At 33.8% G+C, this 17290-nt stretch overlaps 1 protein-coding gene across 1 annotated transcript in view; it reads right to left on the reverse strand.

Annotated features, from left to right (window-relative positions):
• LOC106126298 (uncharacterized) overlaps positions 1-11104 on the reverse strand; it is a 34538-nt gene extending 23434 nt beyond the window's left edge. The window contains exons 1-3 of the mRNA XM_013323861.1: positions 10739-11104; positions 1899-1980; positions 257-677 (exon numbers count right to left, since the gene is read on the reverse strand). Coding sequence (XP_013179315.1) covers positions 257-513 — 257 coding nt within the window. The 5' untranslated portion in view covers positions 514-677; positions 1899-1980; positions 10739-11104. The remainder of the gene's footprint in view (positions 1-256; positions 678-1898; positions 1981-10738) is intronic.
• Between the last annotated feature and the right edge of the window lie 6186 nt (positions 11105-17290).

Raw genomic sequence — 17290 nt, forward strand, 5'->3', positions numbered from 1 at the left:
TTTTTATCAAACTCACAATAAAACTTGCCCCAATCGTGCATCTATCAGATGTTTGCTGTCATTTTTGTTAGCATCTTTCTTTTTATTTTATAGCGTATTCTGAAAGCTAAAGCACAGCACACTTGACAATAATTCGTATCGTGTAATTACGCGAAGCTGCTTATACGCTTCGCAAAATTATGTGTTCTAAAGAATTTTAATCTTATCTTCTAGCTATTTAATTAAGGTAACAGCATTATTATAGAGAGGTACTAACCTTTTTAGCGACGTATGTTTACTGCCATTGCTCAGCAGTTTATGTTTTGGCTTGTCAAGGACACCAGTTGGAGTCGACGACGATATAGTGAGATCGCTCGCGAACGAGCTCGTCGATGACTCCTTGGAAATGTTGCTTCTGGTCTTCCTGACCGCAGACTCTGGACTTCCTGGACTGCCAACCAGCTCTAACGCAAGTCGGCCCTTGACCGGCGCCGGCGGTGGTTTCTCTTCAACGGGAACCATGTAGGACAGCATGGCTGCCAATCTACAGCACTCTTACAACATGAAAACAACTGGGATGGTCAGTTCTTACTTCCACTCTTTGAAATTTAGTATTTCTATGTCCATGTTATAACAAAACTGTTTTTAGTCACACTTTGTCACCCGATCACTTTATCTTTGCCACAGTCTAGTGAGATCTGAAAGATAATTAAATGTTACAATTTTTGACGCAAAGACTTTGACTAAATAAAAGATTCCGTCAAAGATGTACATAAAGCTGCAGTTATAATATTGAAGTGGCTTTCCAAGAACTATCATAATAGTGTAATAATATAAACAATTATGCATTGTTAATGTCCACAAATTACATCGGTATAAATTAGAACGATACAAATCATAACGGCCACACGGTGTTTATAAATTTGTACACTCATTAATTCTCATATGTCGGACTATTATTTTCATCGCAACTTCAGTTAATTCTAATATAATGTAAGCCAACATCGGTATAATTAAATATTAAAACAAATCGTTTTATAAAACACAACCAACAATTTTTTGTTTTTGGTAATTAATGTTTTTGTCTGACGTATTCCAAGCTTTGGAAAATGTAAAAAAGAAAATTAGATTATATTTATAAATTGCTTTAAAGATGCTAGTATTTAAATCAAGTTTTATGAACAAGTAAAGCTTTTATGCATTATATAAAGCGAGAAGAAAGCAGAACATAAAGCTATCTTTAGCGATTGACGAAGCGTTAAATTAAGACCAAAATATTATTTCCCACGGCATTAGATTCTCTCTTATTTCGTTGCGTTACGTTACATTAAAGTTTTTGTTGTTTTAGTTATTTTAATCCGTTTTGTTGCATCGGGCGCGTTGTCCTAATTTGCCCTTGAAAGTTTCACCAGTCATCGTCCATTTCGAGAACCAAGCTACTCGTATTTTACTGACCACAATCTAATTAACAAGTTTACCATAGAGTATTCGACATATAATTCGACTTTAAAAATGAAAATACCAGCATCTAATGTCTAATCTTTATCCGCATTCGTTATTTTTTTGATCACGCAAAAACAAATTTTACGTGCATCTTGACCTTGACAGAGTTATTGCCTTCACGGTGTAACTATTCAATAAAATGCTTCGAGATTCTGAATCACTCAAGTAATAGCGAGACAATATCTGCTCAATAACACATTTGATTTAAACTTGATCGAAGTTTCAAGATTGTTATATAACGTCTGAGATATTAATGAAACACATTTGAAAACACAAGTGCGACAAACGCGGACTTCTTCATCGATATTGGTATCAAAAACTAACATTTCTTACTACACTCAAGGTCATATAAATTATTTTCATATCCAGAGTCGACAACAACATTGTCTATTTTAAACTAATTCATATATACCTACCTAATTTACAGTCTCCATGTCATTGAGTCCGATGCCAACGGACTTCCTCCAATCATAGCGTACACCACCGAAACGAATCAATCTGTAAATAAAACAAAATGTGATTTATAACAAGCAATAAAATTGATGATTGCAAATGGTAATATTGTCTCTTCGAAAACGCCGAACATTTGTGATAATATCGAAGTAACAATAGCTTGACAAATATACCGGCGATTACCTCACCACCTTAAACGCTCCAAATTGATATCGGTGAAAAATAATTTCCATCATGTTATTTCTACCTCTTACCGCTATAACTAGGCAATGTTGCCTCATTATAGTTTCGAACTGCACGAAAAATTAAACGGCACTACAATAAGATTGTTTATTTACATTAGCTAAATACGTCGAAATGTAAACATGTCAAGCGTAGTATAGACACAGTTGGACTGCGTAGATATTGCGCGCAGAGATTCGGACGGTATCCATCCAGTGGCGCCACGCACCAACAGATCGTATAACTTTGGCGGTGGGCTGCATCCTAAATATAACTAATGCTTTAACGAGCTCCTTGCCCATTCATAAGAAAATGGCAAATGAAAGCAAACATTCAATACCATCTTTATAATCGCATCAGCTTCCTGGCTCAATGTGAAATGCACACGGAACCGTTATGGCTCTTAGAAGACGGATAAAGCTGCAGGTCGTGTGGGAATGACAACCTAATAGCATTTCTCAGCCAGTGAAAGGTCAGGCGTTGGTATGAACTCATGACTTCGTGTGCTCGCAACTGCCGATCACAATCGCCGGTTAATTAGAAACATTATCTTTGTTATGTAAGTAATACACCTTAGTTTCACCCATACACACTCATACGTATTAATAATTACATTTATGTAAACTCAATGATGTACAATAACTTTGATTATGGATTCTTTACATACAGCTGGATATGACACTTCGACATGTATATCGTTGTGTTATTTTCAGGTGTATGTAATAATTGTGTACGTGTGTAAACTCCTAATTGAATTTAATGATAACTAAAGAATTTACCTAGTTTTGTAATTATTTTCCATGTTCAACGTTTACAACATTACATTATTCATATAAAAAATAACATTCGATGTTACTTGGACATAAGGCAATATAAAAAATGTATGTCAAATAACCTTGGGTTTTTCTTATGGGATTATAAATTGTTAAGTATAGGTTGAGCTCCAATATTTGTAGTTCGTAATACAATATTCATTGTGAAATTGTATGTAATCATAATATACGTGGTGGTGTGCCTTCTTTATACTGTAATGTCGATTTCTAAAATTTATTTTGTTCAATCAGTACTAACAGAGAACAAAACAAACACATCTTTCCTTTTAATATTTGTATAGACAAACAGTTGCAACCTCGACAAAAACGTATCTAAAGAAACGTTTGAATTTGGAACGCTACCGTGGCCCGGTAACGAAAGAGCTTGCGAGGTTTCATTCACGCAGAAATGTTTTCTCAGCGGCCAGAACGATTCTATTTGCTCCGTGACGACAGCATGCCAGCGAATTGATACGCTTTGATAAAGAAAATGATTTAACCTCTATTCGAGAATGCATTGCTCTAGCATCTTTTATTTTTGCTGTTTATTTTTTTTTTTAATAATAAAGCTTTAATAGTTTTTTAAATCTATACTGATATTAAACTGATTATAACATTTTTTTCAAAAAGAAAGAAAGACATGGCAAAATGAATTTGTAAAATTGCGTCTACAGCGGAAGCCCACTGTATCATGTTATGCCCACTGTAAACATGTTATGATGAATTGGACAATTGCCTTTAATGTTTTTCAATTGCTTTTACTAAAATGCAACATTGACCATATGACCTTGAGTAGGGTATTTTCGCGAGAACGTAGGCCCCTTTGTCGAGTTGCGACGAAACATCCATAACTGCGCATTTGTATTCCGTCCTCGTGTCCTTCGTGAGTCAATTGGAAACACGGGAGAGTGCGACACGGCAAATTATAACAAAAAACCAGAGCAAGTCACTGGATAATAAAAAACATATAAACGAATTGAGCTTTTTCTTTTGGAAGTGGGTTAAAAATCAACTTAAGCAATGAAATTACACTAAAAATTAGTTTTCCCGTGAAACTGCTAAAAATAGCACTTAAACAACAATTTATTGGAAACGAAAGGAAAATGGGAAACCCCACAAATGTTAACACTGTTATTTGACACAGAGGAATACACAAAACCTCATAAATAGTTTAGAAGGTTCTGGAAGATTTTTTAAAGGCTTGTTCGTATTATTAGCAATACCACTGCATGATTGAATATTGCTGTATAATATTATATATAAAATATACAAGAGAAGTGTACAGATAATAAATATAACTGTAAATATTTATGGATTTCAATAAAACCAGTTTATAATCTTATTAACAAAAACTATTGGAAAGATTTTAAATTTTCTAAGAACGTATTCGCATAGAATATAACTTTGATATCTCTATTATGCAAATACTTAATACATTATTAAAATAACGTTGTCGTAGATCTTGAATAAGTTTTGTAAAACGATATGTTTAGAACAAAGCAAAAATGTCATCTAGTAAATGGATAAAACTTATTTGTCTTATATGAAAAATTTGCAAACTATTATGTAAATTTTCAATTATAGAGTATATTTATACTTGCAGAACGAAATAAAAAAGTATGTATATTTTGGGGATTTTTATAAGGTGGCAAACGACCAAGCGGCTACCTAATTTCGCCAAAATAGCGAAGCGACCGATGTCTATAGACAACTGCAATCACAGATGCGTTGGCTTCACAGATAAAGGATATTTCTCATTACTATGCGGTCTGTCCTCCGCAAAATCCATTTCCCCTTTCCATCATTTCCTTATAAGAAAAGGGTGGGAAAGGAACGTTGACTACAATTAGTGCTCCGGCACGCACACTCATCAGACTGTGGCGGAATTGCTTCCACTTGACGCTTGTCTTTGGTGAATCCAACAAATATTATTGCTAGGCGTTCTACCACTGTAGAAATTGTTAAACGTTCTTAAATTCCTATATTACATTACAAAAAAATCAACATTATTGTCAGTTTCATAAACGTCACTAGAAGAAAGCAAGCAAACAACGAAAGAAAATGATACAAGGATATAAAGTCTCCCCGGGTTTAGGTACAAACTTTAATTATCTACTATGACATTATTTATTTGCGAAAATGAAATAAAAAGAGAAAGTCATTGATTACGCTGTGATTCATTAGACCGTAAGTCCGATACCGTGTAATTAAAGTCATCTTGCTGCTGATGTAGGTACTACTGAAATGGGTACAATTTAATATATTACTTGCTTATATATGCCTTTATATATAACTGAACATTTCCACTTGGCCTTATACTCATGCCCGGTACAAGGAGGGGTAGTCAGAAATTATGGAATTCATTTTGACGCGATTATTTTGGTATCAATGATAAATTGAAATAGAACTCAGTCTCCGTTGTCAGATGTTTTTGAAATTTGGTTTACACTTTTATTACTTCGTTCTTCAGAGAATATTTCTTATAATGAAATTTTTATTGAAACCACACCAATGCATTTTCCAATTCTGCACGAAGTATTTCTCGAGATAAGCTGTAAGTACTTTTCCCTCTGCAACGATGAGACATTACATAATATTGCAGCCACCCAAGAAATCACAACAGTAAACAATATCTGTCGTCAGCCATGGTTTTATTGAACCACTCGAAAGGAACCCTCATGTCGGCATCCTCACAAGTTGCAAATGGAAATCCCCTCATAATTTGTCGGAACCACTACCGCATGGTTTTAGTGCAAGCTCTAACCGCAACACTTTTAACCCCTATCAAGGGCGTTTTCCTATATTATGGTATTTAGCAAGCTAGGGATTTGATGTAACCAAGATTGAATACGATAGAAGGTAGAACATACCTATTTTTTTTTTTGTAAAATCTCAAATGCATAAGTTTCTTTTTTGAGACTATACTGTGTTTTTTCTATATTTTTAACAATACCTGTGCAAATTTTCCGTTGCAAATTAAGTTGTACATTTCCATACAAACGTACATTCCTATTAATAAAATCTCACATAAGTAATGACATTGCAAAATTAAAAATATAAAATAAATATAAGTTTTTACAGATACAATCTTTTAACCAGAACATTTGGAGTGATACGGATGCTGATATTGGAAATTAATGAGAGTATTCAATATCGAAATTAAAGTAAACTATAAAAAGTTTGGTACATTTTTTATTTTAATAGTAATTGCAATTTCATATTTTATTAATCCTATCAACTTCTGCCCTATACTTTACACTTCATTAATGAGATTATCCTGATATTCAGTGCCATCTTTAATTTAACTACCACATTAAAGTTGTCCTAAAGCGAAATTCAATAGGATAGGATGACATTTTTTTTCAACCAGTGTGAAAGGGATGACAATATCTTTTAAACAACATGTAGAAGTCAATGCAAAATATTTTCAAATACTCGCTTTCCAAGGAGTTATTTATGTTCCTTTTAATAAAGGAATATTTCATTTAAGAATACATGAAATGTTTGGATAAGGGTTCGAGTTTCCAATTTCACATTCCAATTTCAGTGGACGTGATAAAAAAATCATAGTGATGGTAGAGAGCGAATTGTTTAGGAAATGGCATTCGAGGCATGTTTACTTTACTTGGACTAATATCCACTTTTATTGATAATCAAAAAACATAAATTTATATACAAACTAGCTGTCGCCCGCGACTCCGTCCGCGCGGGATAAAAAATATATGTTGACCGATTCTCAGACCTACTCAATATGCTCACAAAATTTCATGAAAATCGGTCTAGCCGTTTCGGAGGAGTATGGGAACGAAAATTGTGACACGAGAATTTTATATATGATTGAACCGAGGTACGGTTAAGACAATCCACGTAATATGTAGTTTGTTTAAAAAGGTCGCCATGCACGGAATGCTTCAAGCGGTCAGCGTGTGGCAAGTGTTCCATTGTGAACGACGACTGATTGAATCTACCATTGCGGGTCCTGCAGATGTCCGTGTATGGGAGCTTATGTTTACGCCTTTCTTCATTAAGCTAACATTCCTTTCATTATCTTTGAAAAAACAATATAATTTAATAAATATTTCTGTGAAATTTTAAATTAATTCCAAAAACTTAAACAATCACATTTGTCGCTTACTGGACGGAAAAACAGAGCAAGTTATTCGATACATTATCAAGGACAAGATTTAATTCAACGATTCAGACCTGATTCATACATAATTTAGATAAATATATAATATTTATGATAAAGTTATCGTGAGTTTTCACTGCCGATATACCTGTGTAAAATGTTGTCGTCTCACTCACTTTCTTTGAAAAAAATAGAGATAACAATATATTTGTACAAGTTTATCGGCGGTGGAAAGCTACGGTTACATTTACCTTGACATTGAATTAAATTCAATGGCTAGTTTAAATTCTCAATTAGGTTACAAAAACTGTTAACGACTGTGATCATATTATTCATTATTAAGTACAAATTCATAATTAGTTTGGGTCAGGATTGTCAAATATTCGCAACTCAATCGATAGGCTAAAATATCAAGAATATTCTCGTTTTATTATACAATCATTACTGATAACAATACTTCAAGATTAATATGGTTACGTATAGGCTTCTTCTATGTATACTGTACATATTTTATTTGTTTATGTAAAGACATTAGCCATCTAATCTTATTACCTTGTCTTTATCAGTTTTCCTCTGTATAGCAATGTGTAACTGCATTTGCACATGTTTTCAGTTGACATTTGAACTCACCATTTGATAAATTGAAGACAAGCTAATAAAGACAACGAATGTGTTTGCTGGAATTAATTGTTTTTAAGTAATAAAGTGGGGAAGTTACGAATTTCATATGTAAAAATATAATTTTAACTGACATCTTCAATTAACGCTTCATCAAGTTGTTTGCAGCACGCAAAATTTGTATGCGTTTTACTGAAAATATGATCAACTAGCTGTCTCCCCGGACTCAGTCCGCGAATTTCAAAACCTTTATATTAAAACAATATTAAACTTGAAAAAAACTTAATTAGTAGCCTATGTATTCTTCGAGACTATATTCTATATTTTTGTCAAGTTTCATCGAGATCCGTTCAGGCGTTCTGGAGATACCTTCAAACAAACATCCATCCATCCATTTAAACATTCACATTTATAATTCTAATATATAAGATTATAATTGTAGTTAAATTATTTATTTACATTTTAAATCGGTTTTATTATTACATTTTATACTCGTTATTTTCGTAAAGATAATCAGTTTATTCGTTTTATATGCTTCAAGATTGGCAACTTGCCAGGTATTTTAAAATCAAAATACAAAAGAATGGTGCCAAAACAGGTCATTAGTTTTAGTGTCAATGCTCTACTTAAAGGCAAACAAATATTTTGTATGGATAAAAAACTTTTAGTCCTTTGTTCGTGAACAATAAACACAAAATAGAATCGTGTCCACCTAACATTTGCAGGAAACTCGACTACCTCACCCATATGGTCATCCAGTTCATCACATTATATTGTAGTGGGTAGTTCGGCACACCTAAGTGACGTGGGCTCGGCTCTCCGTTTTCGATTGTTCAATATTTGTAGTTCTTGATCATGTGACATCAATCTAGTCAAGGTCAAGGACACCTTACAATGCATTGGTATCTCCCCTCTCTCTGCTAATAATAAAGCAGTAAGATGAACTACGAATAAAAAAGATGAATAGAAAGCACATCACGATCGGTGCCAACTACCAGATACCAATAGATCACGACTTAAATTTTTCACGGACGAATCATGTTTGACTTTTATAAATTTTATTCCTATTATTTAAGTTAGATAAAAAAGGGACAGTAAAATTGGCACATTGAGACGATATGAATAGCCGATCTAGATACGTCACAGCACGACTTAGAAGACTTACCTATAGCATTGTGCACAGTAACAAAGCTAGAGATAATATCTTTTCAGCTTTAACGCGTAGACGCGTCCCCCTTCTCTTTTTTTTCTAAGACGTGTACAACCAGCCTTGTTACATTTAAATTTGTAAAGAATGTACCGACTGTTCCTAATTTCTATTGAGAAAAATGACCACGACAACAACAAAAACTCATTACTCGTACAAGATGATTGTTTGACCGATTTTCTACTTGTTTTGTTTAATTTAACAGTGGTAGAGTCCGAAATAACATCTTTTGTACGAAAGGGAATCGATCAGTGCAATGCCAGGACCACACAGAATAAAGGCATGTAATTGAAGTAATTCCGCATTTCATCTGATGAGACCTAACAACACGGTGGTGGGAAAAGCAAGTGGATATGGCGGGGAATGGGATGCATAGTTAGGGAAATATCCTTTCTGTGCGCCCCTCCTCTGTTGTTTATAATTAGGCAACGCATCTGCAAATATGGATGACTATGGACAACAGTCACTTCGCTATTAAATGTACATAAAAGAGAATTTTATTCGAAATTGTTAATTTTGCTTTTGATAACTGATAAACTATGCAGAGAACAAAAAGTAGTAAATTTGTGAAATAAATTTGCGTCTTTGCGTTAGCAAAAGAACTTGTAGTTTGAAGCCTCGGCTTGTAGTATAATAATATAACTGGAACAAGAGACCGGCAAGATCTTAGGTCGTTTAGGCGACCGCTCTGTAGCGTGACTGGAGTCAAGGTTGCTAGAGAGGGGAACCAGGCTTGGACACTCAATATAGTGTTTCGCTTCCGATTCGAGAGTGCTCGAAAGGACCGTGCCTCAGCTGGATTTAAAAAATCACAATTTTTATCGAACTCCAGTATGTATGAACGCATTTATACATTATGTATGAAGGATGGATAAAAGATACTACGGTGTAATAGAAACATCGAGATTGAAATAGTCTACTAAGGCAGACGTCTTCGTTCTCAATAAGCGACGCTTGTATCTAGACCATCCATAGAACTCAGGAAGTTATCGGAAATAACGTCGCCGAAACAAAAGTGATCCGGCATGTACATACGGGATGTTTTTTATGTAACGATGTTTTACCTACAATATAAGTGTTAGCTTGTGATATAAAAAAATGTTTAATTCTTAACGACATGTTTGTTTAAACAGATATGTTAAATATGAATAATTTTAACTTTTATTATTAGTATATTTTTACTGAAAGGTCGTACATACTAATTGCGTTTAAATGAATTAAAAATAGGTATCTCATTGAATGATCTTAGAAAAAATTTATAATGAAACATTCCATTGCAGTATTATACCCTAACCATCACTAAAATTAAAATAATATTACTTCTTTAATATTATCATGTAAGTAATTAATGAGGAGATTTATAATGAAATATGAAGTTGTTAGGAAGATGTTAGGAAGCTTAAGGAAGTTAAATAGAGAAACAAAAATGTCGATAATGTATACAAACTACTACAGTACTACACATATCGACAATATCAATTTTCTAACTGTTTTGCGTAGTGATCGGTTGTGTAACTCGATGTAGACCGGCTTACTTTATGCAAGCACATCGTTAATATTAGAGCAATGCGACATGCATTTGCAGTCATAAAAATTCTAACAAGAAACCATTCCTATAAATAATGCAAAACATTTTGTTCTTAACAAACTGCAACAATTTTATCGAAGTTACTTAGTCAGCATGATAAAATTAGTAAGGAATGATTACAAGATAAAAATTTCTGAGGCGTCAGATATATTTATCGTTTTCGCACACTTGTCAGCGTACTTGGTAACGTATTAAATGAGGGGGAAAAAAAAGAATTGCATACTTACTTGCAGTGCTTCCTATACGGGATGCCGGTACAGTTGGCGCATACAGGATCAGTGCTGCGGCTCTTCTCCAAACGGTCGAACGTATCAAAAACAAGAGGGATCGTATGGATGCGACCGGCTGTTTATAAACATTAGCTGAAGCGAGCGAGATGCGATCAATACTGCGGCAAACTGAACTGCCGGTATTATAGCTTAAACTCGTGCACACCTGGCGCAGTGACAATGGATAATCAAAGTACACAGCGCAGTTGATCACAATTCGCGGCAGATTTATACACCGCGCTACGAACGTCCTTTAAAAACGTACTAAACGTGCGGCTGACGAGGGCCGTGTGCGCGATGTGCGCGGTACGCCGTGCGCAGTACGTCAGTGCGATGTGAACGATGTGAAGTGTGAAGTGCGAGCTAAGGTGGCTGAGGAACACGATACAATAATAAGAGTGTTTTGTCACGTTGAAATAAGCAAGCGCTATGGCGCTAACGCTAGATAGTATAAAAAATAAATCTTACTAAGATTATAAATGCGAAAGTTTGGATGTATGAATGGATGTTTGTTAGAACGTATCTACAGACCGGTCCAATTGATCACGATGAAATTTGGCACCGATGTAGAAGAGAATCTGGAAAGACTCATAGGCTACTAACTTAGGTTTTTTTTTAGCCGCGCGGACGGAGTCGTGGGCGACAGCTAGCGTTCGATAAATTGGCTAAGCACAGGCACAGTGCGTTGCTCTACACTATAACTTCTTATCATCTTGGTTGACGGTCGTAACTTAGATGTGGAATATAAAAGGAAATTAAAGTAAGCTCCGACCTAGGTCAACGTAGAAAATAAGTACTTGCATTTAATTTTTAGTAGGAAAATATTGTATTTACTATTAACACCAAAGCAAGTAGTATCAATTTCGAGAGCATCCGTGGCACACCATCATAAAATAATATTATGTGAAAATAAAACACTCATAACTGCATAAATTATCAAATTTGGAGAAGTGATTGGTTAACCAACTAAAGGGGTTATGGGTATTTTATTCGTAAATCCCAAACAAGGTATACGTCTTCACTTCATTTCAGTTTGAATGTTGGATACCTGTTTGAGGTGAAAAATCAAAAGAATATACTGCAAGAGTATTTGTTGCGATTAGAAACGCTACGCTGTTTAAGACAGTTAAAACATGGATCTATAACAAAATATCATTGTAATTAATTTTAAATCGATGCCCGACCTACTTATTAAATGACATTGAAGGATACGGAATCCTTTCAAATTTCCGCTCTTAAATCTGTTTTCGCTATTTTAGCTACAGCCATTCTTAATAACAGAAATGGATACTTGTATACATACTTACTAACACATTCGCTATAATTTTGGTCTGTCGGTAGGGCAAAAGATATCATCACAATTATTTATTTCAAGAACACGTTTAATACTCTTTGATACAAGAGATCGAAATAGACGTATTTTCTTACTCTTTGCGTAGAACTTTTAATTTGACGCTGGTCAGGGTTTCCACCTATTGCTTATTCTCCCTCAACTGCTGGGTCCACAAATCTCCCACAAGGAACTTTTTAAGATTTCTTTTACTATTGTGTAATAAAATGTCATCTGCTAGACCAAAAATATCCATCACAATTATCTATATTTAAAAATAATGCAGATTTATTAGGTTTCAATTTACTTTATGTTTTTAAGAAATGGTAACATTGAACGAAACCCATCCAATTTTGCTTTTTCAATTTTCATACCATTACCATTTCATATCGTTTTGTTTTCTTTTGAATTCTGTGTAGGTTTTTGTTTGACGGCATACTGAATATTTTAAGAAAAATGAGAATTTTAAACAAGTTTTTGACTATAATTGGGCCGCAGAAAGATCGTACAAAAAGACGACGGTTTAAAAATACCGATGTAAATCAAACTTAGGGGTGACCTGACAAGTCAATAAACCGAAAACACTGCATGCTACTGAGGAAAGAGCACCAAAACTTGGTTACTATTTTGACCACAAAAGTTCGGCAATAAAACTAGATTTGGCAAAAAAATTAGAAAGGTAAGTGCTTCTTAGGTGAATCCTAAACTGTTATTTTTGTAGTTTTAATCCAAAAGTCTTACAAATACCGAACGGCCACTTCAGCTGCCATCTTTCTCGTCAATATAAAAGTTCTAAAAAAATTCTAAAGTTTTACCAAGTCAACTTCTGCTCGATAAACTGAAGGTGGATTCTTTTTTTGTCGCTATGTATAATCATATAAGTCGAAGTAAGAAATAAAAACAAACTACTTATGCACAAACTTTGTCAATTCCATTAACATGTGGCCTGAGGGTTTCACCGTTAAGGGTGATGTCATCTGATTTTTCTCCCCGGACAGTTATTTTGATTTATATAGGGCATAGATTATGTTAACATAGTGCTATATAAGTTTAACATTATACTTATGTTAGTTCTAATGTGTATTCCAGGTGCAGTAAACATGATGAAAAGTATTTTGATCTGCAAAGAATATAACAAGCACTGCATCTTATGTCAAACAAACCTAAACTCAGATACCTTTACATATGCAGGTAAAAATATAACCATTGATTAGAGAAAGAGATATATTTGATTACATAATAACTGGAATGATGAACTAGAGTACTGCATTATGAGGAACACAAAATATGAACTGCTGCAACACATTGTTCAAGGAAAGATCAAATAAAAGTGTAGGTTGAATATGAATATCCTGGCTTAAGAACCTACGCCAATGATTCAGAAAGAGTACCCATTCACTTTTCAGAGCTGCAGTGTCAAGGGTGCAAGTTGTGTTAATGATCACCAACCTTCAAAAGAAGATGTCAGCATTAGAAGAAGACGGATGTATGTATTCTTGGAACTCTGCATCTGACAGTAAGACTTCAATTCTCTTCATCTTGCATCATTTTAAATTAGTTCGAGTAATGAAGAAAATTCCAAAATAAAAATATTTGAACTTCAGATGTGAGAAAGCTGAAGTCGATTGACATTTTTATTAGATGAACATGAGGAGAATATCTAACAATCAATTAAACAAGAATAACCATGAAGTAAGTCAAAAGTGGTAATAAACTAAGGTGCAAAATGTAATAAGCAAAGGAGAATCAATGGAAATCACAATATCATGAGGAATATGTATAGGTATATAAAAGTTTTTAAGGAATCATCAAAAGGAATTATTTTTATGACTGATTATTAAGTTTTACTAATGAACTTACTCTGTAATCATTGTTGGCTGGTAAGATAGTATCGTACAGATATCGAATTAATGTTTATATAGATTCTTTGAGATCTAAGGTGATGTATAAATCTTATACTGAAATTGTGGTTGTATAATTGGTGTGTTGTATAAACAACATCTGAGAGTAGTCTGGGAGTAAAATTTCTTTCGAAATATTCCATCCTGCACTAATATAAAACAAAATATGGTGAAGTGATCTCATGATAGTGAAAAAAGTGAAGTGAAAGAATGGCGACGGGTCACCAGTGTAACGTGTGATCCAAGAATGCCAATGAAGCTTAAGGGACAGATCTACTAGGAAGATTTTAGACTCGGATATGACGGCTGATAGAGATTTATGGAGGAGTAGTACATACTGTGCCGACCCTCGATAGGGATAAGGGCAGGTTGATGATGACATTGTCATTATTAAAATAGCAGCAATAGAAGTGTTTTAGCAGTGAAAATTCTGTTAGTTTCTTAAAAGTTATATTACTTTAACTAATCATGAGTTTCTGCGACGAAAATCTTCATTTAAAACATATTGTCTCTCTCAAAGATATAGACGGGATAAATATATTAGATTTGATTAAAAATTTGGCTTCGGAAACTCATGGTTAACCACTTACAGGTTGTTTCTGAGACTACTATGTCTGCATTGTTAACACTGCTTCATACATGTTTTCCCACCATCAGCAAATTACCACATTTTATAACATGGTTGGTAACGCGAATGAATGAATGGTTATTCACACTAACCAGTTCTTGTTTGGTAAACATTCATATCGCCTCCGCTCACTACCATTAAATTAATTATTTTTAGAGATTAAACCATATTATTTCCCTAAATCCGATTGATGATTTAGGGAAATAATATCCAATTGATGGCTGACTTGAGGGCGAGGATCACAGAGGCAGCGGAATCAATAATAGAAGATTTGCTCGCCATATCTCCCGCTCATTTTTGAAACGATGCAGGGCGTGTATTTATGTTGGTGGTAGACATTTCGAACATTTTATTTGAATAAATAATTGCAATTTTGTTTATTTTTTAGTTACATTTAAAACAATTGCAATACAATTACCTGTCTTTTTAAGTTTTAAGGAAGAGAAAAGACATTTAAAAATGTATGCGTACGAATTTGAGACTATTGTTTTATTGGTATGTTTTGTTTTGAAGGGGTATTATTCGCAAAAAATATTTTTAAATGTCCTAGTATGATTTTTTTAAGCATTATACCATTTTGGACTTGTAATAAAATTACCTACCTTTTTAAGTTACTTGCGGGAGATGCATAGTACTTTTTTTTCAGTACACTTAGAGGAAGTTGATTGAAATCGTAATTACTTAGTTCTTGACTGGACAAGAACTTAATTTTCTTTAAAATCTTTCTTAGTTGTATTGTTTTTTTTATTTCATAATGATAAAGGGTTATTGACGATAACATAATACATTTTTTTTAAAATGTAGCAATATTTGTAGGTCATTGGTTACAAAATTGCCCCAGAAGGTGTAAAATTTTTAAGTTTTTAAAAAATGCCCTTTATTTTTTTTAATACCCAGAGGGGAATTTTTATTTTATTTTTCTGGTGACCCTTGTGACCTTTTGGGACACCCTGTATGTACCAATCCATACATCTTGGGTTGTAATACTGGTAGAGATGAGATTGTATTTATTAAACCGATGAATATAAGTTTACATGTTGATTAAATATTTTATGCTGTTTTTCCAGTCTGTGCAAAATGTATCATCATCCCTGTCTTTACCTTTGACAAAACAGAGATAACAATATGTTATAAGTTTAGGGTAGGAAGTCACCATTATGCAGAAGAGTATGCTCTTTTGTTGAAGAACCTCAAGATATAGTTCTGTAAAAATATATTTTTGTGCAATATTGATTTTTGTCTTACTAATGTTATAAATGTGAATGTTTAGATGGATGGATATTTGTTTGGAGGTATCTCCAAAACGGCTGAACGGATTTGGGTGAAATTTGGCATTCATATAGACCCTAATCTGGAAGAACACAGGGTACTCATTAAGTTTTTATTAAATCCGCCCGCGACATGGAATCGCTTCGAAGCGAATACACTTCGTCTAACCCCCCTGTTTCCATGGAAACAGGGGGGTTAGACAATAGTTAGGTAATAGCAATTAGTTCATGAACTAATTGCTATTACCTAACTATTGTTGTACAGTCAGCGTCATATAGATCGTCACAGACAAGATATGCAAATATATAGGTACACCAAAAGTATTCAATTATATCGGTACAACAAAAGTCCTCAAAATAATAGATACATTCACCCTGCTCAAATACATCGGTACATACACAGCGTCAAATATATGAGTACATGCAAGATGCTCATAAATATCGTAGCAGCCACAGCGTCATAAGTAACGAAGCAGTCAAGGTGCGCAAAAATATCGGTACATTTGACAAAATTGAACTCTATCTCTATATACTTGTGATACAATTTGGAATAAACTACTTCTGTTACATTCATTTGACACTTTGTATTAACATTATAGGTTGTCCGGAAAGTTCGTTCGAATTTTAGATATAAAGCTTAAAATAGACTGTGGCAGAAGTGGATTCATTTTCGGATTTCCACCATTATCAAACGTCACAAAAATTTCTATATTGTAAATAATTTCATTTCATTGGTTGAGATAAAAACTAATTTTTAAAAGTTTAGCCAAAAATAAAATACGTTTTAGGTATAGAGTCGTACCAATATAATTTAAAAACATTTCCAAAAATTTAAGAGAACAGGGTTTCAATTTTCCTTATAAAGCGGCACGAACTTACTGGGCAACCCAATATTTTTCTTCTCCTGTCATAACGCTTAAATATAAAAGTTTGTCACGCCGAATATGACAGATACGTATTAACTAATATCAAATTTTGCCTTGTCACAATATATATAATACTAGATTGGCGCAGTATTCTAGTATGTTTGCCGTAATATGTAAGTTTGCCGGTTCGAATCACAGGCTACTTTTTTTTTTCATTTTATCAATCACGGGGTTATTTTTTCATAACCAGTAAAAATTTGGTAATGTAAAATTTTGCTCGACAATTTTTTTTTATAATTTTCGCTGTCGGGTAGAAAGAAATTTAAATAAAGTTAACAACAATTACCTATATTATAAATAGGTCAGACCATCGCGGGTGAAGTGAGTGGAAACATACTAGAATACTGCGCCAAACTAGTATATATTGTGACAAGCCAAAATTTGATATTAGTTATTACGTATCTGTCATATTCGGCGTGACAAACTTTTATAATATATTTAAGCGTTATGACAGGAG

The sequence above is a fragment of the Papilio xuthus genome, unplaced genomic scaffold (genome assembly GCF_000836235.2).
Source record: "Papilio xuthus unplaced genomic scaffold, Pxut_1.1 DF825017.1, whole genome shotgun sequence".
Lineage (NCBI taxonomy): Eukaryota > Metazoa > Arthropoda > Insecta > Lepidoptera > Papilionidae > Papilio > Papilio xuthus.